Source organism: Lampris incognitus, chromosome 6, assembly GCF_029633865.1.
Source record: "Lampris incognitus isolate fLamInc1 chromosome 6, fLamInc1.hap2, whole genome shotgun sequence".
Classification (NCBI taxonomy): domain Eukaryota; kingdom Metazoa; phylum Chordata; class Actinopteri; order Lampriformes; family Lampridae; genus Lampris; species Lampris incognitus.
The window spans coordinates 54,577,270-54,601,237 of record NC_079216.1 but is presented as its reverse complement, the minus strand read 5'-3'; the positions used below and the strand labels follow the sequence as shown (position 1 = coordinate 54,601,237).

The 23,968-nt window shown below is 45.8% G+C and overlaps 1 protein-coding gene across 4 annotated transcripts in view; it reads left to right on the top strand.

Moving 5' to 3' along the window:
• mical3a (microtubule associated monooxygenase, calponin and LIM domain containing 3a) overlaps positions 1–23,659 on the top strand; it is a 111,376-nt gene extending 87,717 nt beyond the window's left edge. For 2 of the 4 annotated variants that reach the window (XM_056281174.1, XM_056281172.1), the window contains 8 exons: positions 146–240; positions 2,422–2,472; positions 3,337–3,444; positions 4,669–4,762; positions 9,023–9,073; positions 15,851–15,950; positions 17,374–17,447; positions 19,508–23,659. In XM_056281174.1, coding sequence (XP_056137149.1) covers positions 146–240; positions 2,422–2,472; positions 3,337–3,444; positions 4,669–4,762; positions 9,023–9,073; positions 15,851–15,950; positions 17,374–17,447; positions 19,508–19,692 — 758 coding nt within the window. In that variant the 3' untranslated portion in view covers positions 19,693–23,659. Of the gene's footprint in view, positions 1–145; positions 241–375; positions 553–2,421; positions 2,473–3,336; positions 3,445–4,668; positions 4,763–9,022; positions 9,074–15,850; positions 15,951–17,373; positions 17,448–19,507 lie in introns of all 4 variants that reach the window. The other 2 variants (XM_056281175.1, XM_056281173.1) reach the window with 2 other exon arrangements.
• The last annotated feature ends 309 nt before the right edge of the window (positions 23,660–23,968 follow it).

Genomic DNA, 23,968 nt, shown 5'->3' with positions numbered 1-23,968 from the left:
ATTAATCATTTACAAATAGATTGTCGCTGAATGTTTGTACTGTTTTCAAGGCTTTTAGAAAAGAAAAGTTAGATTTTGATTACTGATTTCCATCCAAAATTAAGGCTCTAATGAATTCCTTGGAACACTTTATCATGCATTACAGATTTGAAATCACGCAGAAACTTGAGCTTCTCTGAGGACTCCGACCTGTCCTGCGATGATGTTTTGGAGAGGTCCTCCCAAAGGTCTAAAGCTGATGTGAGTAACAACAAACAGTATTTGACCATGGGACATTTTGATCTATAGGCGTGTCGACTTCACATCCGTTGCATCCATTCATGGTTCCACTCCTATTCAAACAACTTTTCTGTGAACGGTTTCCTCCGTTTGTAGCGCCACACGGACATCTTTGACCTAGTGTCAGGTATTCAGAGGGAGGCGATAAAAGAGGAGAAACTGGAAAAGGAGACGAGGAGGGAGTTAAAGGAGAGAAAGAGGGCAAAAGAAAGACAAAAACAAAAAGAACAAGAAAGAAATGCTGATCGACAAAAAGAGAAAGCGGAAGATGAGGTATTATGCAGCAAAAGGATACATATTTTTGGATTTCAACTAACCATCACAGTGCAAATGGTACTGGGCAAGCTGTTTCGCAGTCTGACTCCTGCTGAATTTACATGCTGCAGTTTTGTGGGCAAAGATTGTGTCTTGCTAAATTAGATTGATTTTAGGGGTGTCCGGGTAGCGTGATGGTCTGTTCCATTGCCTACCAACACAGGGATCGCTGGTTCGAATCCCCGTGTTAGCTCCGGCTTGGTCGGGCGTCCCTACAGACACAATTGGCCGTGCCTGCAGGTGGGAAGCCGGATGTGGGTATGTGTCCTGGTTGCCGCACTAGTGCCTCCTCTGGTCAGTCAGGACGCCTGTTCGGGGAAGGGGGAACTGGGGGGAATAGCATGATCCTCCCATGCGCTACGTCCCCCTGGCGAAACTCCTCACTGTCAGGTGAAAAGAAGCGGCTGGCGACTACATATGTATCGCGGAGGCATCTGGTAGTCTGCAGGCCTCCCCGGATCGACAGAGGGGGTGGAGCAGTGACCGGGATGGCTCGGAAGACTGAGGTAATTGGCCGGATACAATTGAGGAGAAAAGGGGGGGGTATCCCAAAACAAGCTAAAGTTGCAGAACAAATGTTATGGTTTCTGATTCTTTTTTGGCACTATCAAAATATCTACAGCATAACCATTTTGTTCTGTTTGCATTGTGTAGAAAAATGTTGACATTCAAAAGAGTTCTATCCACTGCTGCTGCTTCCGTGTATATCTGTAGATAAAACAGATAGATTGAGTTCAGAGTCGGAGGCATGTGTTCATTATACAATTAAATTCACTTTCAAAGTAACACTGGGTTGCTTTGAAAGTGGTTAAGACCTCCATTCGGAGAACCGAGGTTACGACAGTAACCAAAAGCTCTCCCATGCCTGCCTGGCCCTCAGTAATTCAATACAAGTCAAAAGACATTTTGTAGTTTTGTCTTGACGTGTCCTGTGTTTGACGTGGCTTTAGTTCCTTTTTAAATATGGTGTTATGACGTTAGGGTAAATATTGTTAGAGGACGCCTGAGAATCTAGTACTCTCTCAGTACTGTATAAATCACTAGCTTGAATAGTGGACACTAGTTTTTTTGCCCGTTGGATGTGTGGTATCATAGTTTTTGTTAAATGTGTACTTTGACTAATTTGTCTTTAACGTACATGTAGAGATGTCAATGCGGGGCATTTGGGTGGCGTGGCAATCTATTCCGTTGCCTACCAACACGGGGATCGCCAGTTCGAATCCCCGTGTTACCTCCGGCTTGGTCAGACATCCCTAAAGACACAAGTGGCCGTGTCTGCGGGTGGGAAGCCGGATGTGGGTATGTGTCCTGGTTGCTGCACTAGCACCTCCTCTGGTCGGTCAGGGCGCCTGTTCGGTGGGGGCGGGACTGGGGGGAATAGATTGATCCTCCCACGCGCTACATCCCCCTGGTGGAACTCCTCACTGTCAGGTGAAAAGAAGCGGCTGGCGACTCCACATGTATCAGAGGAAGCATGTGGTAGTCTGCAGCCCTCCCCGGATCAGCAGAGGGGGTGGAGCAGCAACCGGGACAGCTCAGAGAGGAGGGTGATTGGCCGGGTATAATTGGGGAGAAAAAGGGGGGGTAATCTAAAAAAAAAAGAAAGTGTGTTCTTTGACTAATTTGTCTTTAATGTACATGCAGAGATGTCAATGCAGATTTTCACATTTTGTCATGTTGTGAGCACCAACATTGCCTGTATGATCGCATCTGTGATTTAGTTATTTTTCATTGACTGACTTACAAAAATCAATTAACCCATTTGTTTTTGTTTTTTTTCATCTGTATCATGTTTGTTTCCTCCTTTTTTGTTTTGTCTCCCCCAAGTCTGTTTATGTCCCCCATGCACTGGCGTTCAAGAGGTCATATGCTACAAAGGTAGTGTGTACATACATTCCCATTCATCACCCTTGTTACCCCCCCTTGCGCATGTGCCAATGCACCACCATAACCCCCCCCCCCCCGTCTGTACCTCCAGCCAGAGCATTCAATAATTCTTAACTAACCACCTTGAGGCATGTCGCAGGCGGACCCCGGCGTCGCTGGAGAGCCGTACCTGTTTGAACACGGCTTTACAAACCCACTTGCCTTTCTGTTCACAATGACGCCTCTGCAGCTCTGACATGAGAAGCTATCCCTGTGTACTGTACTCTGTCTCTTTCTGGTCTTTCTGTTCAGCTTAACCACCAATCACTGCGGCGCTGCTGCTACTCTGGTGTGGCTTCAGGAGGGACGCAGCCTTCTTCCTCGTTTTCCTTTCCCCCCATACTTTCCCCCTCGACCTGTGCTGCTCTGTCCTTTTTACTATTCTCACATAAGCCACCGAAGAGGGGGAAAAAATAACCTCGGTTATTTCTGTAATGTATAAGAGCATCAATGCAGGAAGGATTTTCTTTAAATCCCCAAGAGCTGGGATGTAGCAATACCCATTTTTGTGCCTGGCAGTGCATTAGATTGTGTTGAATTCCTGACTAGATTCCTATAGAGCCATGGGAGAGGTCTTAAGATGTGTTGCAAAAATACATTTTAAGGACTCTCGAGATTCCAAGCTAGAATTGGTTGTGTTTTGTTTTTTTATTCACCTTATAAAACATTTACTGTGACTCAGAGTTTCTTTCGCTGCCTTTGTTTTTCCCCTGAAGGGCCTGAATTTCGACATGGAGCCAAATAGACTGTATTGACAGGTGGATGGGTGACCTCTGACCTTTTTTCTTTTTTCTTTCGCCCCCCCCATTATAACAGAAAACTTATACAGAAGAGGAGTTGAATGCCAAATTGACAAGAAAGGTTCAGAAAGCTGCCCGGCGACAGGCCAAGCAGGAGGAACTGAAAAGGTTGCATCGAGCCCAGGTAACTGACTGGCGGTAATGGAATAAACATCCAAAGTAGCTTAGCTGCTTTCTGCAGAAGTTTACGACAGGATTGAACTGTTAAAATTGTCAAAAGATTGAATTGCTGATGCTTTTTTTCCCCCCTTTAACATCTTTTACCATCAAAACAAGCTCATGCAGTGTGACTTAGCCGTGGTGCTTTGTTTTTCTTTGTTTCTTTCAAGAGGTTGGTTTGATGTTTAATAAGGATAAAATGCTGGAAAGACGTTCATTAAGAGTGTCGGCACTAAGCTTTCCGTACTGTGCATGTTTTTCCTATATGTGGTTATTGTGTTTCTTAAAATGTGCTGTGCACAAACAAGATCCGTGCCTTGGGTGGGTCGGTTTTTATGACCTTTAGCTGTTAATGACTGGCCGAGGTGTTTTTTGTTTTTTTTTTAAAATGCGGATATGTGTTGAATGGGCGGCACGGTGGCGCAGTGGTTAGCGCAGTCACCTCACAGCAAGAAGGTCCTGGGTTTGAGCCCCAGGGTAGTCCAACCTTGGGGGTCGTCCCGGGTCATCCTCTGTGTGGAGTTTGCATGATCTCCCCGTGTCTGGGCGGGTTTCCTCCGGGGGCTCCGGTTTCCTCCCACAGTCCGAAGACATGTAGGTCAGGTTAATCGGCCATGCTAAAATTGTCCCTAGGTATGAATGTGTGTGTGTGTGTGTGGTGTGGTGTGGTGTGTGTGTGTGTCTGTGTGTCTGTGGCTGTGGCTGTGATGGCCTGGCAGTCTGTCCAGGGTGTCTCCCCGCCTGCCACCCAATGACTGCTGGGTTAGGCTCCAGCATCTCCATAACCCTGAGTAAGGATAAGCAGTTTGGATAATGAATGAGTCCTGGGTACGATGTTAAACTGCAACCGTCGGGTCATCGGTAACTAAACCAGCACCCTCACTTCAACCCTTGGGTTGTTGTGAGGAGGGTGTGTGGACACTCAGCAGGACTAAAAACAAAACCTGCCAAAGGGCGGATGTGTTCCTCTGTGAACCAACGGCCATCCATACCTGGAGAGGAGATAGGGACCACCAGGTACTCCCCCTACTGAAACACAATGATGTCTCAACTGAGACTTGTTGAGGCATCAGCTGTGCTCCTACGACCTCCATAGGTTATGGAACTGATGATGATAATGAATGAATGTGTTGAATGCTTTGTCAACTGTGTGACTCTTCACTTAACTTTTCCCCCTTTGTTTCCCCAGATTATCCAGAGGCAGTTGGAGCAGGTGGAGGAGAAGCAGAGACAGCTGGAGGAGAGGGGTGTGGCGGTGGAGAAAGCCCTGCGAGGGGAAGCAGGTAAAGGAAGAAAAGTCAATTAAACCCTCACCCATTCACTTTGCTCTTCTCACCCTAAACTGGCCCAGGTCATGTTTTTCTCAGTGTCAAGGTCAGATGAGAGTCTGAGGGTTTTCATCCATCTCACATTACCGGTCTTAGTTCTCAGTTCATACCTCCACCAAAGGAGTACAGAGACGCGATCCATACTCAGTAAATAGACTAAAAAAAAACAAATTAGTGTGGGGCGTCTGGGTGGCGTAGCGGTTTATTCCGTTGTCTACCAACACGGGGATCGCTGGTTTGAATTCCCCGTGTTACCTCCGGCTTGATCAGGCATCCCTACAGACACAATTGGCCATGTCTGCGGGTGGGAAGACTGATGTGGGTATTTGTCCCAGTCGCTGCACTAGTGCCTCCTCTGGTCGGGGCGCCTGTTCAGGGGGGGAGGGGGAACTGGGGGGGGGGGTAGCGTGATCCTCCCACGCCCCACCTCCCCCTGACGAAACTCCTCACTGTCAGGTGAAAAGAAGCGGCTGGCAAGTCCACATGTATCGGTGGAGGCATGTGGTAGTCTGCAGCCCTCCCCAGATTGACAGTGGGGTGGAGCAGCGACCGGGACGGCTCGGAAGAGTACGGTAATTGGCCGAATACAATTTTGGGGGGTCCACAAAAAAAAAAAGGTAGTGTGATTCATATTATCCTCAAACCCTGCAAAGGGGTTGTGAGTAAAAACCGAATCACTGGCTCGTCCGGAGTCAACTGCATTATTATTCACAAGGGTGTCTCTCCTGAGGTCTCCAGTTATCAGTTAAGCTGTTTAGAGTCTAATAGCCTTTAAATGAGAATATGAAAAATGTAGTTCATTATTAGATCGAGAATGGAAACCGTCCCTGTACAATCATGTAGTTTATTGAAATTGCTCGGGACGGGCACTATTTGCTCAGTTATAGTCTTATTTCAGAGCTGTGTTGTTCTCATTATTAAGATGTAACGAAAAGCGAATTTGTTTCTCGAAACCAATCAGGCTCGACAAGGGAGGACATCACTGACATTACGCTGGCGGAGAATACGCTATTTGTTCATGAGCAATTCATTATTTTGTACATTTTTACCAGCTCGTGAAGCATGGACAGTGTTCAGTTGCAATAATAGTTATGTGACACGGATTTGTGTGAAAGTAATCACAGCGCACTCTTGTCTCTTCTTATTCTTGACAATGCATTGCATGTTAATCTGTGCTACGGTGACGCTTGCCCACTGAAACAAAACCTTTTTAAATGCAAATGCATGCAGGTAGTTTGCATTTTATAAAATACATTTCTTCTTCCACAGACATTTATTAAAAAACGGGCCTTGTTCTCAAATAACTATATATGAATAACTATATTTTTCCCATTTTTTTACTTTATTTTATTTTTCAAATGTCTTTTCAAGCAAATGTTTGAAGATGTTTTAACCTGTTTACTACTCTACTCTTTTAAAGGCTTGTATAAAGGTACTTATACATTACCCAAACAGCACAAAAGAAGATCAGGTATTAGCTTTATTGTAGTCTCCCTTTTTATAATGCCATTTTTAACATTGTTTATGTAGGTACCATTTGTGGTGACACACTGCAACAGTTCTCCATCCTTGAACGTTTTGACCTTTTTGTTCGTTCACGACATGTCCATCACTGTATGTCCAAAGCTGCATGCGATCTGGAGAATGTGTGTCTCAACATAGATTTGTGTGTGCTCGTTCTGGATGTGGATTTGTCCTCCTAACGGCCTCTTAGTGAGAAGAGTTTCTGTCCTCTTAATTAAGATTAACATTATCTTACTCTAAATATTCGAGGAAGTGACGGAACAGTTTGAAGTGGTTCTTCAGGGTGCACACCCCCTTTTTGTAAAAAGGTGAAAATTGTGTACGTGCAGAAATCCTGCTTGGTGCAAACATGCTTTAGTATTTGAGGTTGTGATGTTGGAAAGAGCACATTTTACCTTCACTTGCCACTTTAGACTTTGTAATATGACGACCATAAAAGCAGTACAGTACAACAGAGGCCCTTCTAATGGGGGGGGGGGGGGTGTTGAATATTATGCAAATAGAATAAAAGAGACTCCCCAGTCACTTTATGCTCGTGTAATAAAAACCCTCAATTGTATTTCCTGAAATAAGAGTACCTTTTGGAATTTTACTAGTAATGTAAGTTGGCACAAATAATATGAGGCCACCCTGAATATGGGCCTAGAGATAGTTATTAAAGTAGTATATAAAAATTATAAGTAGGCATAAATCTGCAGTTGGAAACGGGAGTGTCTCCTTACGTACTATGTACACATGGCCTCTGTTTGAATGTGCTGTCATACGGCTGCAGATAGAAACATGTCAGTAATAGAAATATGTTTACAGAGAAGTAAACTGGGTTCTAAGTGTTTTGAATGCTGCAGATTTAAAAAACAAAATGATGCACGTGTGAGTTGAAGTTATATAAACCTGATTTTAAATATCGCATTTCCTGGACTGCAAGTCACACCAGAGTATAAGTCGCGCTCAGCAAAAAGGGTGTTGTTGTAGCGTCCAGGTGGCGTGGATTTCTGTTGCCTACCAACGCGGGGATCAGCAGTTCGAATCCCCATGTTACCTCCAGCTTGGTCGGGCGTCCTTACAGACACAATTGGCTGTGTCTGCGGGTGGGAAGCTGGATGTGGGTATGTGTCCTGGTTGCTGTACTAGCACCTCCTTTGGTCAGTTGGGGCGCCTGTGCGGGGGAGGGGGGGGAACTGGGGGGAATAGCATGATCCTCCCATGCACTACGTGCCCCTGGTGAAACTCCTCACTGTCAGGTGAAAGAAACGGCTGGTGACTCCACATGTATAGGAGGAGGCACGTGGTAGTCTGCAGCCCTCCCTGGATTGGCAGAGGGGGTGGAGCAGTGACTGGGACGGCTCAGAAGAGTGGGGTAATTGGCCAAGTACAATTGGGGAGAAAAAGGAGGGAAAAAAAGTGTCTCATTTACATGGTGGTACAGTATTTTCAATTGAGTCACAAGATTAAATAGTGCCATCTAGTGGTATTAGTTAAAATGCAGCGTATTCGTCTGACAAAATTACAATGTATAAGTCGCTTTGGAATATAAGTCGCATAACCAGCCAGAAGAGCAAAAAAACAGCAACTTATAGTCCGGGAAATACGGTAGGTCTAAAAACATTACTGTGGAGCTAGTAAAGAGTTGCGTATTGAAGGGGAAATTCACCAATTTTCAGGGATAGGACATGAAAACACCTGCAGTTGTTCCAGATCATTTCCACATTTCTGCTGTGGTAGTAAAACTGATTTTTTTTTCTCCCGGCTGCCAAGTTACGTATTGTGACTTCAGTTGGCGGCCGGAAAAACTAAATACAGCCGGGCAGGGTTTCTCATACGCTAATCTACTGTAAACACACTGTTCAAAAACCACATCCTAATTCTCTCAGCCAAGCTACATTTCTGATGGTGGAAACGACTTCCCGTAACACTACTAGTACAGAGGACTTTCTGGACGATGATAACAGAGGCTTGCGCACAATGCATTTTGGTTACATGTAGGGGCTATGGGAAAGACTGAACAGGACGACGCCGATTTCTCCGTTAATACAGTATACAGTGAGGACTTTTATGCTTCACTCCACTACATTACTTATCAATACTGATCACACATACACGAAACCATCGGTGAAATGTCCCTTAAAAGAATCAACTGCCTTGTTTCGGTTCATTCTGCAGGGTTTCTCCCTTTGGAAAGCTGATCCTATGTGGGCCATTAGAAATAACACTAACAACCAAAGCTGGTAGGAGAGCAGTACGCCATGGCAGCCATCCAGGTTTTAATCTAGAGCACAATTAGAGAGAGGGGGAGGAAAAAAGGCCTATCGTTCAAAACTAGTATACAGACCCAGTACACAGCAATACAGCAAATCTATGTAGCGGTCTCTTATCATTTTGGGAAATGCCATGTAGTACTGCACAAATTATACTGCATTATGCACTGTGGTGAGTACCGATACTGTCCTTGGTGTGTTTTGTGTCTGGTTGTGGTGTGTGTGTGTGTGTTGTGTGCAGGTTAGTTAAAGGGTGTTTGCAAGGACATGCATGACTTGCCACAGTTGGACAGTATATTGTGTGTGTGTGTGTGTGTGTGTGTGTGTGTGTGTGCGTGCGTGCGTGCGTGCGCGCGTGTGTGCGCGCGTGTGTGTGTGCCTGGTTTGGCGCTGTGTGAAATAACGCCTATCTCTTAATATATCCCTGTCATTGTAGACTATTGGGGAGATTCTAATTACAGTGAAATCCTGGACTTGCATCTGGGCGGTATGTATTTCAAATCTGTCGCTTTAAACTAACTAACCTAATTGCTAACTCGAACTGTCCTTCCTTCCCCCTGTACTATTTTATTTAAGCTTTGTTTCCCCCTTACACCTACCCTTGCCGGGTAGCTGTTGGGCTGGTTGGCTGGTTGACTGGCTTTGGACTACACACGCACACCAGTCTTCCAAGTTTGAACACACAAGCTTAAAATGGAACTGTCCTCTTAAAACACGCTGATCTTTTTTTAGTGTGATCTGGTCTCACTATTTTCTCTTCTCAAAATTACTGTTTTTGGCTACAGTGATTTTGAGAGACAATTGGTATCATTTAATTTTCACATCAGCCTGGATTATTCTAATTTTTCTGCTTATATTTTGTGGTAGAAACAAATGATCGGAACTTGCAAGAAAGGTTGAATCATTTGTTCCTTTTTTTTCCTGTCAAAGTCCTGATTTGACAGTTTTTGAAAGCATAACACAACACAAACTGTTGCATTTTGTAATTAACCCCTTGACTGATGGCTGCTACTACACTGCTGGCCTGCCTCTCGATACCTTGCTGTCCTCCTTTCCCTCACACTTGTGTGCTGTTGTAGTATTAATACTGTTGTTTTGTAGTCAAACCAGCCCACTTCTGACTTTCCCCATACCTGCTCAGTTGCATAACTCCCTTGGTGTTTTGCTCTGTTAAGATGCAGTGGTGTGACCCTTGACCCTCGTAGCTGTCCTGTCTGATCTGTGGTTGGTTAACAGAAATTGGGTGTTTGGTGGATGCAATGTCTCATTGTGTTTACTGTTCTGTGGTAGACTTTAGCCTTGTTTGAATATGACCGAAATATACCTCTTCCTCCTAGCGTCTACAGTGAAGTCACAGATTTTGACTGCTAGACAACAGGTTTTGTAGTAGAAGGCTAGCTATCTTAAATCTGATCATCCCGGTTCAGGCTCAGCGAAACTCTTCCAGAATGAGGAAAAGGTGCATTTCTAAGTATTCAAGCCAGGCCTGTGCTTGTCTGTGTTGCTGCCTTACTGATTGCAGTTGTCACCCAGCAGACAGGAGATTGTGTGGAGTTGAGCCAGGGAACAAATGTACACTGACCAAAACAGACTGTGCAAAAACATTAACAAATCCAAATCTTGCAAAAGTTCTTACCCAACTTGGTTGATCGCGCTGTGCACAGTTGGATGAAAATCCTGTATAATCAACTCACACCACAGACTGGTTGAGTAAACATTTTATTTCTTCTGTGGATCAATGCATGGTTTATGAGCAGAGACTGCAAGCTAAAAATGGGTATCTCACATTGAAATCTCGTCTTGATGCAGTGTGTTTCAAGTCTTTTGGAAGAACTACAGCGATGGACTGCTTTTTGTGACTTGCAGATATATATATTTTTTATTTTACTTTGTTTTACAGTTGAATGGTAGCATTTTGGCTTAATCCTCTGCAACCACGGTTCTAAAAAGGGTGGTGTGTTTATTAAACAGCATGGCTGAGTTAGTCCACCAGGGGGCGACAAAACCTTAATTGGGGTTTGACGCGTGTGAGTTAACTGGCTGCATCGTGGGAGCTGGCTGCTGCTGTAGTGACAACACATTTATCTGCATTATGACACTTATGACTGCAATATTCCCCAGTAAACTACCATATAATACAATTCATCCTACCTGGAGACACAGCTCATGCATTTTCATAATGTGCTCAAACAAGAGGGCTTAAAATCTTAAGGGGTACACGGTTGTTGGGGAGTTCTTATACCAGACATTGTACATTGCAGTTTCCCCCAAATTTCCCCCATGTCTGTGATGGTCCCTTTTTTATTTAATATCCCACATTTCACTCTCCCAGTTCTTTTTACCATTCAGCCTGTGCAGAACACGGTGTCGGTTTCATGTGTGTTGTGCAAAGATATGGAACCTTTTGTCATGTGAATGTTTTGAAATATTATTCCCTCCCACTTTTCGTATCTCCATTACCCTCTGACCAACGCTTCCATTTTTAGCTCCCCACATATTAATCTCTGCTCCTCTTCCTGTTTTCATTCTGCAGAGATTTCATTATCATGCTAACAACCAGCTGATATCTATGATCTGAGTATATACAGGAGTATGCCTTTACACATATGCCACTTGTGCCAAAAACCCACAATATAATTTGTACTTGAAAGTTTCCGAGCTGTCGACAACTGGATTTAATTGGAGGGTCTGAAATCTCTTCAAAGATTAAAAATGATCTGTTATGAGGGAGATATTTAGTAAATACAAGGCTTTTCCTCCATTTCATACCCGTTGATGTACATAAGTCGCAGTGGGCAAGTCGCTCTTTCACCTGTTTAAAGTGTACGGAGACGATGACTACAGCTGAAACGATGGGAGGTGAGGATCGCTTTCCCTTTTGCATCCTCCAGACCGCTTATTTTCATAATTCTCTCTCTTTTTTTCCCTTCCCCCTCAAACTGCACAGCTGATCTCGCCCACCTGCTCTCCACAGGTGATTCGGCTATCCTGCTATCCTAGTGGTCTATCTGGTTTTGATTTTTCTCCTCAATGTCTTCTTTTTCCTCGTCACCTCTCCTTTCCCCCCCTCCCACACTCCTGTATCCTCTGCACCTTCTCTCTCTCTCTCTCTCTCTCTCTCTCTCTCTCTCTCTCTCTCTCTCTCTCTCTCTCTCTCTCTCTCTCTCTCTCTCTCTCTCTTCTATCTATAACTTCACTGGCTTTACCAATCTCTCCACATCTTCTCTCCCACGTGTCACCATTGCACCCGTCCATCCGCCCGCCCTCCCGCCTCCACTCCACTCCTTCGCGCTCTTTCCCTTTGTCTTGTGGAAGTTGAGTCCTTTGTGGGGACACCTCGCCGGAGACCTCTGTCCCTCTGCCCCTGCTGTTCCCCTGAAGGTAAACGGAACCTCGCCGCCTCCACTGACGGTTGCGGCTGGTTACCACGGCAACCGTAAGGATCTGCGGAAACCGAGCCTCCACCCCCAAATTCCAGACCCTCCCCTCCCCTCCCCACCCCCCGTACTCCCAGTTAGTCATCTCCCACCACCCTCTCCTTCTCTGTCCTGTCACCTGTCCTTTCTGTGTGTGTGTGTGTGTGTGTATGTGTGTGTGTGTGTGTGTGTGTGTGTTGACACTCAGTAGATTTCCCTGGAAGGTTTCCCAGACCTCGTCCAACTGCTGAGGCGTTTTTTTTCTGGAGATATGAGTGGAGTTACTCCAAATAATTTGAGAGATATGATCAGTTGTCTAGCTTCAGGTTTTAATTCAAAACCATCATAAGGAGAAAAATATAGAGATGTTAAAGAGGAAACTATCATGATTTTCAACTTTATCTCTCTCTCTCGCTCTCGCTCTCTATCTACCTATCTCTCTATATATATATATATATATATAGACAGATGATGAGTTAAAGAAAAAACCAACATAAAGTGTCTCTTGGTAAGGTATTGGGCCTCCACGAGCCTCCAGAACAGCTTCACTGCTCCTTGACATAGATTCTACAATTCTTTGAACTCTACTGGAGGGATGGACTCCATTCTTCCAAAACATATTCCCTCATTTGGTGTTTTGATGATGATGGTGGTGGAGAGCGCTGTCTAACACGTCGGTCCAAAATCCCCCATAGGTGTTCAACTGGGTTGAGATCTGGTGACTGAAGGCCATAGCATGTGATTTACATCATGTTCATGCTTATCAGACCATTCAGTGACCCCTCGTGCCCTGTGGATGGGGGCATTGTCATCCTGGAAGATACCACTCCCATCAGAATAGAAATGTTTCATCATCGAGGCGTTCGGGTAGCGTAGCAGTCTATTCCATTGCCCACCAACACAGGAATCACTGGTTCGAATCCCTGTGTTATCTCCGGCTTGGTTGGGTGTCCCTACAGACACAATTGGCCGTGTGTGCGGTTGGGAAGTCAGAGATGGGTATGTGTCCTGGTCACTGCACTAGTGCCTTCTCTGGTCAGTCGGGGAGGGGAGGGGGAACTGGGGGGAATAGCATGATCCTCCCATGTGCTATGACCCCCTAGCGAAACTCCTCAATGTCAGGTGAAAAGAAGTGGCTGGTGATTCCACAAGTATCGGAGGAGGCATGTGGTAGTCTGCAGCCCTCCCCGGATCGGCAGAGAGGGTGGAGCAGCAACCAGGACGGCTTGATTGGCTGGATACAATTGGGGAGAAAAGAGGGGGAGGATGTTTCATCATAGGATAAAGGTGATCACTCAGAATAACTTCGTGTTGATTTGGAGTGACCTTTCCATCTAAGGGGACAAGTAGACCCAAACCATGCCAGGAAAATGCCCCCCACAGTATAACAGAGCCCCCGGACCCCCTCACTGTAGGGGTCAAGCATTCAGATTAATGGTTTTAATTAAACCAGAAAGCTATAGAACTGGTCATGTCTCATTATTTGGAGTAACTTTCCTCTGATAATACCTAAAAATCAGTGTGACCCCTCCTCTCCTGGTACCCTGAGATCATCTAGCTTTGCATAGTTGTGACTCATGTTTAGATGTGAAAAAATGTGCACGTGGGATTGCAGCAGTGGATACTTACTTGGAGTGAATGATATTTTGCAAAACTTTCAGTGTAAATTGTAGACTGATGTATAGTTGCATAGAGTTTATAGCGCTAAAGAAAACGGGACAGGGGTTAGTTTGTATGATTTTCTCCCTTGTCCTTCGTTGTAGCTGCCATGTTAAGGGGGAGCTGCTCTGCTGTGGCGTGTGTGTGTGTGTGTGTGTGTGTGTGTGTGTGTGTGTGTGTGTGTTTAATCACCAGCATGTTCTGTTTGCTGTTCAACTAACGGGTGACGAAAGATCGTCATACTAGGTTTGTCTCTTGGCTCCATGCTAGCTTTTTATGATTTGGGCATTCTTGAAATATGAAAGCATATTATGTTAGATAAATAATATGATAATGATAAAGTGGTAAATAATAATAATAATAACACCTCAGAAATGCCGAGCTCACGGGCAAGCATGTGGTTCAGAAAACGAGGAAGTTGCACCGTGTGACGATAATGTCATAGATATTCTAGGTTTCGAGCAGCACGGTGGCGCAGTGGTTAGCGCGGTCGCCTCACAGCAAGAAGGTTCTGGGTTTGAGCCCCGGGGTACTCCAACCTTTGGGGGAGGGGTCATCCCGGGTCGTCCTCTGTGTGGAGTTTGCATGTTCTCCCCGTGTCTGCGTGGGTTTCCTCCAGGTGCTCCGGTTTCCTCCCACAGTCCAAAGACATGTAGGTCAGGCCGTACTAAATTATAGGTGTGTGTGTGTGTGTGTGTGTGTGGACCCTGTGATGGCCTGGCGGCCTGTCCAGGGTGTCTCCCCGCCTGCCACCCAATGACTGCTGGGATAGGCTCCAGCATCGCCGCGACCCTGAGAGCAGGATAAGCGGTTCGGATAATGGATGGATATTCTAGGTTTCGACCTAACGAACGTTAAAAAAATAACTGGATCATTTATATATTTTGCGTCTTAACAGTTGTCACTGGGACACAGGGAGAACCTGCCTGAGCCTTCCTGATCTTCCGTACGTTGTCTGGTTTGCGTTCCTAGCCGTTTCCTGTGGCTCGTCTTACCGTTCTGCTGGGAGTCTGGAGCCAAGGAGTGATGGTGGAACTAGTGTGAAATGAAAGAGACGTGTGGGTTGGGGGGGAAGGCAACGAAAAAGAAAGCCCATCAGAATGCTCATTAGAGACGTTTTCATCCCGTGTAGGGGAAACTTTTTCCAGCTTTGTGTTTCTCCTTCTCTCCCTCTCTGTGTCTCTTGTCTGGTAATTAGCAAAAGTCAGCCCCCAAGACCACAGCCATGCAATTTATGTGTGTACAATGTTTCTCCTTTTCATTTTGCAAGAGCCTCCTCTTACCCAGCTAAGTATGTCATGCTGCATCAAGTCGTGCCTCCGGTATTTCACCGAAACCGCTTGGCTCCACCTGCCGTAGACAGATAATGAAAAGGACGTGTCGCTACTGTCGTAGACTTTTCCGAGCATGCCGTGTGGATTGGCTTTCTGTGTACGCATTGGGGCTACAGGAAAAGTCTGTTGCTGTTCTGACTGATTGTGCTTATAATTGTGATGTCTACCGTGCTGCCATATTCTGCATGATGCCAGCAGTACCGAACACGCTTTTGCCCCGAGCCAGAGTTAATGGAGGAGTTTGAATGTCACCATTGGTCTCAATGACGATCGATCATGTGAACATTTGACCTAATCATTGTGTCAAGTGTGGAAGTAAAATTCACGACCCTCCCTTTTTCAGATCGCTCAGCATAAATAGAATCTGACATGATTTTATTTCTGCTGAGGGGGCAATATGTGGGCAGGGAAGGATGAATTTCCATTGATTCTTGGGTATAGCTGTGTAACATCTTGGCAGCTTATTGCCGCTGCTTGTCCAGCTCCCTCTGAAGGGGAAAGACATTTAAATGAAGAGGTAATCGCTTCCACATAGCAATTGTCTCTGACACTAGGGCCCGACTGGGTAACACAAACTCTCAACCTCGCCACAACAGGTGCTACCTGTTGTGCGCGCGTGTACATTGCCTACAGACGATACCTGTATCTCCACGCCATCTTCTGAGTGCCATTCAAAGTATGGCCAAACTCACCAATGTTTGTGCCGAGTCCATTCTTCCACCTCGCCATCCCTCAGTGAGGACAAACGTAGCTTGGCTGTCATTACTGTGCGTTGCCTGTGTCCCTGTCACATCAACAGTATCCTCTTGCTGTCTGATTTCTCACATCCGTTTTCCTCTCCCTCAATCCCTCCAGGCATGGGCAAGAAAGATGATCCCAAGTTAATGCAAGAGTGGTTCAAACTGGTCCAAGAGAAGAACGCCCTGGTGCGCTACGAGTCGGAGCTCATGATATTGTAAGCATATTCCTGAAATCCCTGGATAAATATACATGGAGTAGATTTTCCCCGGACATGGATTAGATGATTCGCATAACCCCAGCTTTACTGCTAGCCATGCCAATTCTTATGATAACTGAGGAGTTGGTAATCTCTCTTTTTTCTCCTCCTCTAGGCTTGCTTAGGTACACAAAAAACTGGGGAAAAAACTTTCAGAAGGTAGAATTAGTTCACGTTGGTGCTGCTGGCAGTACAAATGTACCCGTGAAGAACATCATCTGAGGTGTTATTTTAACTTCCGTTTTTTTTTAGAGTAGAAATATCTCAATGTGGCATGCATTCCCTGGCACCATTGTTGTCAACACTTTTTCTGACTTATGCGTTTGCATTGTCAAATTAAGGTGAGTAGATGACAAGAAATGTTAAAACCTTTGACTGTAAAGAAGATTGGTCAACGGGACAGTAGTCACAATTTTGATGCCAAAATATTGCCATTTTGTTCGCTGCCAGCAGAAAATTGAATCCAGTCTCCGTAAAAGAGGCCGATGGTCTTCATGCCTGTCCATTACATACACAACCCCTGGCATTGTACTGAGTCGGCTGCTGCTGTCAGTGGCCCTACCAAGCTCCTCTGAATATCATCAAATAACTTCTATGGATTACATTGATGTAGCACTTTCTCTAGACACCCAACGCACTTCACAGTGAAGGGGGGAAACTCACCTTAACCACTACCAATGTGTAGCACCACCTGGGTGATGGACGGCAGCCATTTTGCACCAGAACGCTCACCACACATCAGCTTGAGGTAGAGAGGGAGGAATCATTGAGCCAGTTACATGGGGGGATGATTAGGTGGCCAGATGGAGAGAGCCAGGTTGGGGATTTTGCCAGGACACCGGGGGACCCCCTACTCTTTGCGATAATGACCACAGTGAGTCAGGACCTTGGTTTTAACGTCTCATCCGAAGGACGGCATCTCCTGCAGCACAGTGTCCCCATCACTGCACTGGGGCATTGGGGGTTGTTTTTTTTTAGGACCAGAGGGAAGACTGCCCCTTTACTGGCCCACCAACACCACTTCTAGGAGCAACCCAGTTTTCCTGGGAGGTCTCCCATCCAAGTACTAGCGAAGCCCACACCTGCTTAGCTTCCATCGTTTGTCAGAGCCAGGGTACATGTTGGTATGGCTGCCGGCATACAGGTTAATTTGGCCTGTGCTCTGATCACTTGCATGTGTGCATGGGCAGGGTTAAAGTTGTACTGTAAACTGCCATGAGAGCATACGAGAGATATTTTGGCTTTCCTTTTCAAAAGCACCCATGTTGTCTACTTCTTACACAGTTGATGGTTAAAACCTACAGTATATCATTGAAACTAAACTAGCATTCTTGTCTCTGGTCTTTCCACCTGTTTGTGTGATTTCCATTCTGACCTCAAGTGCCAGAGAGCTTGAACTAGAGGATCGTCAGAGCCGGCTCCAGCAGGACCTTAGGGAACGCATGGCGGTAGAAGGTAAGTACCCAACTGGTAAGGCTGTTTCACACCAAACACAAATTTTCATGTGAATTATTTGCTGATGAGAACATGCATGCTTCCATGGAGGCATGCACACCAGTATGAAACTTAAGTGCAGCTAGAAAAAAAAATGGGTTCAAGTTTTTGCTTTTGCGGATTTCCACCAGCGAAAATACACAATCGTTGAAATAAATTTGTTTATGTTTCCTCCCCAATTGCACCCAGCCAATTACCTCACTCCTCCGAGCCGTCCCGGCTGCCGCACCATCTCCCCTGCCGATCCAGGGAGGGCTGCAGACTACCACATGCTTCCTCTGATACACGTGGAGTCACCAGCCGCCCCCCCCCCCCCCCCCGGCCAATTACCCCACCTTTCCGAGCTGTCTCGGTCGCTGCTCCACCCGGAGATAGGGAGGATCACGCCATTCCCCCCAGTTCACCCTCCTCCCCCAAACAGGCACCCCGACCGACCAGAAGAGGCGCTAGTGCTGCAACCAGGACACATATCCAACTCCAGCTTCCATGGACACAGCCAATTGTGTCTGTAGGGATGCCCGACCAAGCCGGAGGTAAAAAGGGGATTTGAACCGGTGATCCCCGTGTTGGTAGGCAACGGAATAGACCGCTACGCAACCTGGACGCTGGTTTTGATTTATTTTGAATATGTAAAAAAAGAAACAACAAAAAAACAGATGAAACAAAACAATAATATTAAATTGAAATGAACAATAAACCTACACAACAGACCCAATAAACAAATTCTAATAAACAACACAAATTAAATATTACATGTTCAAAAAGACAACAACACCCAATATTATATGATAAAAAAGGGCTGAATACATGAATGCAGAGTTTAAAGATGAGATTGCCATACAGCTTGGATTTAATGACCTCGTCATGGTCTGTTCATCTTCCCAAAACCGGTTAGACTCAATAATTTCTTAATTTCTTTTCCTTTCTCAAAAGGATGATTTCATCCTCACTGCTTGTACTTCTAGGCTTCATCTCCTCTCAAACATAATTGAGTTTTTTTCCCCCTTAAGGCATTCCGACAGCAGTTTTTTTGCCTCACATCCAAGCTGCTTTTTATTTATTTAGATGAGACAACACAACTCACAGCTCATCTACCTCCACCTCACTTCCTCCATTTTTCTGCACGTCCTCCAACCAGAAACGTTGAACATATTTTAACTGTTGCGCATAACGCGTTCATGGCGCCTTGCTCTGTCATTCTGTACAGTCACCTTGGAGCTGGTGCAAACGTCACCTTGACCGAGTAGGTCCGTCAAAATGGAGAAGAAGCTACGCGCCTCGCACGTATTTTTCACATGCTAGCATAATCCCCTGTCTGAACGCCACCATAGGTACAAAATTAGAGCATGAGAGCACAAAAACTTTGCTCCGGAGCCAATGCGTACATTTTTCATGTGGAAAATTCATACACATCAATCCCACATTTAGGGCATCTGGGTGGCGTAGCAGTCTATTCCGTTGCCTAGCAGCATGGGGATTGCTGGTTCGAATCCCAGTGTTACCTTCAGCTTGGTCGGGCGTCCCTACAGACGCAATTGGTAGTGTCTGCGGGTGGGAAGCCGAATGTGGGTATGTGTCCTGGTCGCTGCATTAGTGCCTCCTCTGGTCGGTCGGGGCGCCTGTTTGGGGAGGAGGGGGGACTGGGGGGAGTAGCATGATCCTCCCACGTGCTACGTCCCCCTGGCGAAACTCCTCACTATCAGGTGAAAAGAAGTGGCTGGCGGTAGCAGCAACTGGGACGGCTCGGAAGAGTGTGGTAATTGTCCAGATACAATTGGGGAGAAAAGGGGGGGGGACAATAGATAAATCCCACAGTTCATGCCACATTTTGGTGCCACATTGGTGTGAAGCAGGTTTTACGCAGCTTATTCCCTTAAATCCATATCGATCAACATTTCCTTGTCTCTCCTGGAATTTTTGCTAACATAAATGTGCTTCTTCTCCTGTCTGTTTTTTTCCCCCCTCTTCCTTCTTTCCCTTACTCTCCTTTTATTTTTGATTCGGACCTTGGTCTGTCTCAGACCACCTGAAGACTGAGAAGGAGCTGGCTCAGGAGAAGCAGATCCTCAATGAGATGTTGGAGGTGGTGGAACAGCGCGACTCCCTGGTGGCCCTCCTGGAGGAACAGAGGCTCCGGGAGAAGGAGGAAGACAAGGACCTGGAGGCCGTCATGCTCTCCAAGGGCTTCAACCTCAACTGGACATAGGGGCAATAAAAAAGGAAAATCTCTTGTTCCCCCCCCCCGCCTTGCCTAAAATCCCGGGACGAGGGAACGGAGTAAATATGTTTGTTTGTGTGCGCCCCCCCCCACAAGAGGGAAGTTCAGGTGTGGAGGGTTGTTCTGTCAGCCTGAAACTCCGTAATGGACAGTCTACAATTGGAAGGTTTTAGGAGGCAGAACTGTCTATTGCCGCTGACATTCTGTAATGTAAACGGACACAGGCACTTGGTCCTACTGTCGCACCTTCAGCAGTGAATGTGTAGTGTGTTTTCCCACTATGGCTTTTACTGACATTTCAGTTGAAGCAGTCTTATAATGACGTTTACATATCCTCTGCACATAGGTAGGCCTGGTTGTTACTCTGCAGTCTTGCCCACCTCACTGTCTCCCTAAGGGTGGAGGGACTGGCACCAGGCAACTAGAATTTCAAGGGAAACAATCTCGATTGTCAACATTTCTCTCTATTTATATATGCCTGTTTTAGGAATTACACTCAGTTAGCAGCCAAAATATTGAGCGGTAGGAATGCCCTGATACCGATACTGCTATCAGTATATGTCGGTATACCCAAGACTAAAATCTGATACCAAAAGCCATGAGTAACGTCATAAATAAATGCAAAATGGCTTAATTTGCTGCATTTTTGGCTCATGGAAGCCTGTATTTGGGCAGCACGGTGTCACAGTGGTTAGCACGGTCGCCTCACAGCAAGAAGGTCCTGGGTTCGAGCCCTGGGGTAGTTCAACCTTGGGGGACTTCCCGGGTCATCCGCTGTGTGGAGTTTGCATGTTGTCCCCGTGTCTGCGTGGGTTTCCTCCGGGTGCTCCGGTTTCCTCCCACAGTCCAAAGACATGTAGGTCAGGTGAATCGGCCATACTAAATTGTCCCTAGGTGTGAATGTGTGTGTGTCAGCCCTGTGATGACCTGGCAGCCTGTCCAGGGTGTCTCCCCGCCTGCTGCCCAATGACTGCTGGGGTAGGCTCCACCATCCCTGCGACCCTGAGAGCAGGATAAGCGGTTTGGTTAATGGATGGATGGATGTATGGAAGCCTGTATTTCTTTAATGGTGGAAAAAAAAAGATTCTGTCTCAAATGCTCTCCCATTAACCCCATGCTAATGGTGTAAGTCTGCACTGTTCAGGAAAAGTAATGGATGGGATCGGTACACTGTACTGACGGATACTTAAAGATTCAAACTCGGAATCGGTGTCGGCAGTGAAAAACTGATATCGGTGCATCCCTATTGAGCAGTCTGCTGTGTGCATCTCCAAAACGCCGCTGAAATTGTCAGCCGGAGACGTCACTGGCGGACAATTTGTGAATATGAAAACCTACCTCCTGGTTTGCTGATAGGCTGATATCACTGCTACAATATAAATCTGTATGTAGCTTTATTATTCACATTTTCCCATACAAGGAAGCCTATTAGCAAAGCAGGAAGTAATTTTTCACAGTCAAGGATTGTGTGCCAGTGACATCACCAGTGGACCCAATTGCGGTGTTTCAGAGACATGCGGAAGACTACTTAGCTTTATGCCTGCTAATGGAGTGTTATCCCTACAACACATATATAGAAATATTTGGCGGCGCAGTGGTTAGCGCGGTCGCCTCACAGCAAGAACGTCCTGGGTTCGAGCCCCGGGGTAGTCCAACCTTTGGGGCCTCCCGGGTCATCCTCTGTGTGGAGTTTGCATGTTCTCCCTGTGTCTGTGTGGGTTTCCTCCCACAGTCCAAAGACATGTAGGTCAGGTGAATCGGCCGTACTAAATTGTCCCTAGGTGTGTGTGTGTGTGTGTGTGTGTGTGTGTGTGTGTGTGTGTGTGTGTGTGTGTGTGTGTGTGTGTGTGTGTGTGTGTGTGTGTGTGTGTGTGTGTGTGTGTGTGTGTGTGTGTGTGTGTGTGTGTGTGTGTGTGTGTGTGAGAGAGAGAGGGCCTTGTGATGGCCCGGTGGCCTGTCCAGGGTGTCTCCCCGCCTGCCGCCCAGTGACTGCTGGGATAGGCTCCAACATCCCCGGGACCCTGAGAGCAGGATAAGCGGTTTGGACAATGGATGGATGGACATATATAAAACGCTAATGCTGATGATCACGATTGTCTCCACCTAATTTTCACAACTATAAAGAGCATTCGCTAAAGCAGGGGAGTAGTGGGAGACTGTTTTAAGGATTTTAATAACTTTTAATCTCAATCATTCGAAAGGGAAGAATGCTTTTAGGTCCTGCTGATGTAAAGGAATTGTAATGATTGTCGTTTTTGTGAATATATATTTAGCACACATGACCTTTTCAAGTAAATAGGGGTGTTCTCATCTTGTTGAAAGGACCGCTCACAATGTGTGGTGTAAATGCTGAGCAACGAGACAGACCAAAGTCTTCGCTTTCAAACTCGGTCTCCGTTGCAACTGACTTCTGACTGGGGGAGAGACAACTTGCTGCCATTTCATCCGCTCCCCAACCCGCTTCTCACACCTCGAGGAGCCGCAGGGAACAAGTTGAGAGGACCGGCTCCTCGCAAAGAGTCGACACTAAGAATACGTTGGATCTGGCAATGTGGTTATTAACATATATTTATTAGCTCTGATTGTTTTAACAGATCAACTTTTTTGTGTTTTTGTTTTTTAAATACATTTTCGTTTCATATCCTTCGCATTCACAGGAGAGTGCCCCGGAATCTCGACAATTTGCACTTGTTCATTCTTTTTTTTTGCGTATTCCAGCAACCACGAACCACGGCATGCCGGGAATGGAGCCTGCAGGCACGTCAGGGAAAGTGCATCCATGTCGTCTTTTATGCTGAAAAGTGGACTAGCGAGCATGGTTAAAGGACGAAGAAACAAAAACCCAGAATACACAGAATATCGCCACGGTATATGGACACTTCAGTACCCCGCTAGAGATGTGTACGGGTCTGGCTGTGTGGAGATGGGCCGCCGCTCACTCTTCATCATACTGACGGCTTTGTTTACAATCACTTGTCCATATCTAACCGTGGATGCTCCGGGAGTCCTAGCGTGGTCATGGATGGCGAGCTTTAACCAGCTATTAAAACAAGTAATCTGAGGAGGAACTGGTCTTCTGTGAGGTTGAGATGAGTCCCCCGCCGTGTAATTATGTCAGCGTTTTGAAGTTCTCCTTAATGAAGCTGATGTGGGGGGGGGGGTTTACGGCAGGTCGGCGTAACGCGGCGCTCGCCCTCGTGCCTCAGGATCGTCTCCGGTGGACACGCTGCAGTATCAAAGGAAGAAACCACACCAACTCGCATGCTTTCACTATATGGCAGTGTTATACTTTGCGTTTTATTTTTTATTTTTTTGCCCTCGAACAAGATGCCTTTCTCGTTTCTCTCTCAATTTACGGTTTTCGGATATATTTTTTTCTTTCTCCTGGAGTTTACTTTTTAGAGGCTTTTGAGGAATTTGCACGTTTGTGTATCCCAGTTGAAGTCAGCTTTTTTTTAAATATACTTTTATACAACATGTTTTAAAAAAAACAACAGCAGATTTTAAGTGTAGAACCGAGGAAAATGCAAAATGCCCCGTGAACAACTTGCAATGACCTCCAACGGGAACGTGTAGTTTCTGTCGGGTGTTTGAACCCCATAGCCTTCCTGCAGACAGTAAAAATCTTGAGTTGTCACTTTTTCTTTTTTTTTTTTTCTGTGAGGAGTTTTAAGACGAGGGGCTGTATTTATGATATCGAATGAGCTGTGAATAGAAGAGTTACAACATTTTCAAGGCTTGCTGTTTTAGATGGTGCGTGACAAGTGAGATAAGTGACAGGATTGTATTGATATTTATTAACATGTGTGCAAACTGTATTATATGTAAAGTAAAGGAATCCTAATTTTTAAACCGTTATGTTGACACAACTTGTAATGAAAAAATGCTTCATGTAGCTAAAATACCTAGGGTGTTGGATGTATGCTGAAATGGCAATAAAACAATGCAGTTGTTCTTTTGACTCGTCTGCCTGGTTTTGTTTTGTTTTGTTTTGTCTTGTCCTGTCCTGTTTTACCGTCAGTGGAGCTCGGTCCCGTGCAGTAGAGGGACGTGTATGCAAGTTTTCATTCCAGCGCAACGCTACACCAGCAGATTTCCCTGATCACTCCACCTCACCTGTCTGGTGGAGAGGTGTGTTAATGTCAAATCAGATGGTGTAGGGTTGGGTTGGGGGGGGGCAGGGTACACATACTGCCCTGCATGGCACATGATTGTACAATTGTAAATACATATCGTTAGCCTCCTAGGATAAATGCCTACGTCA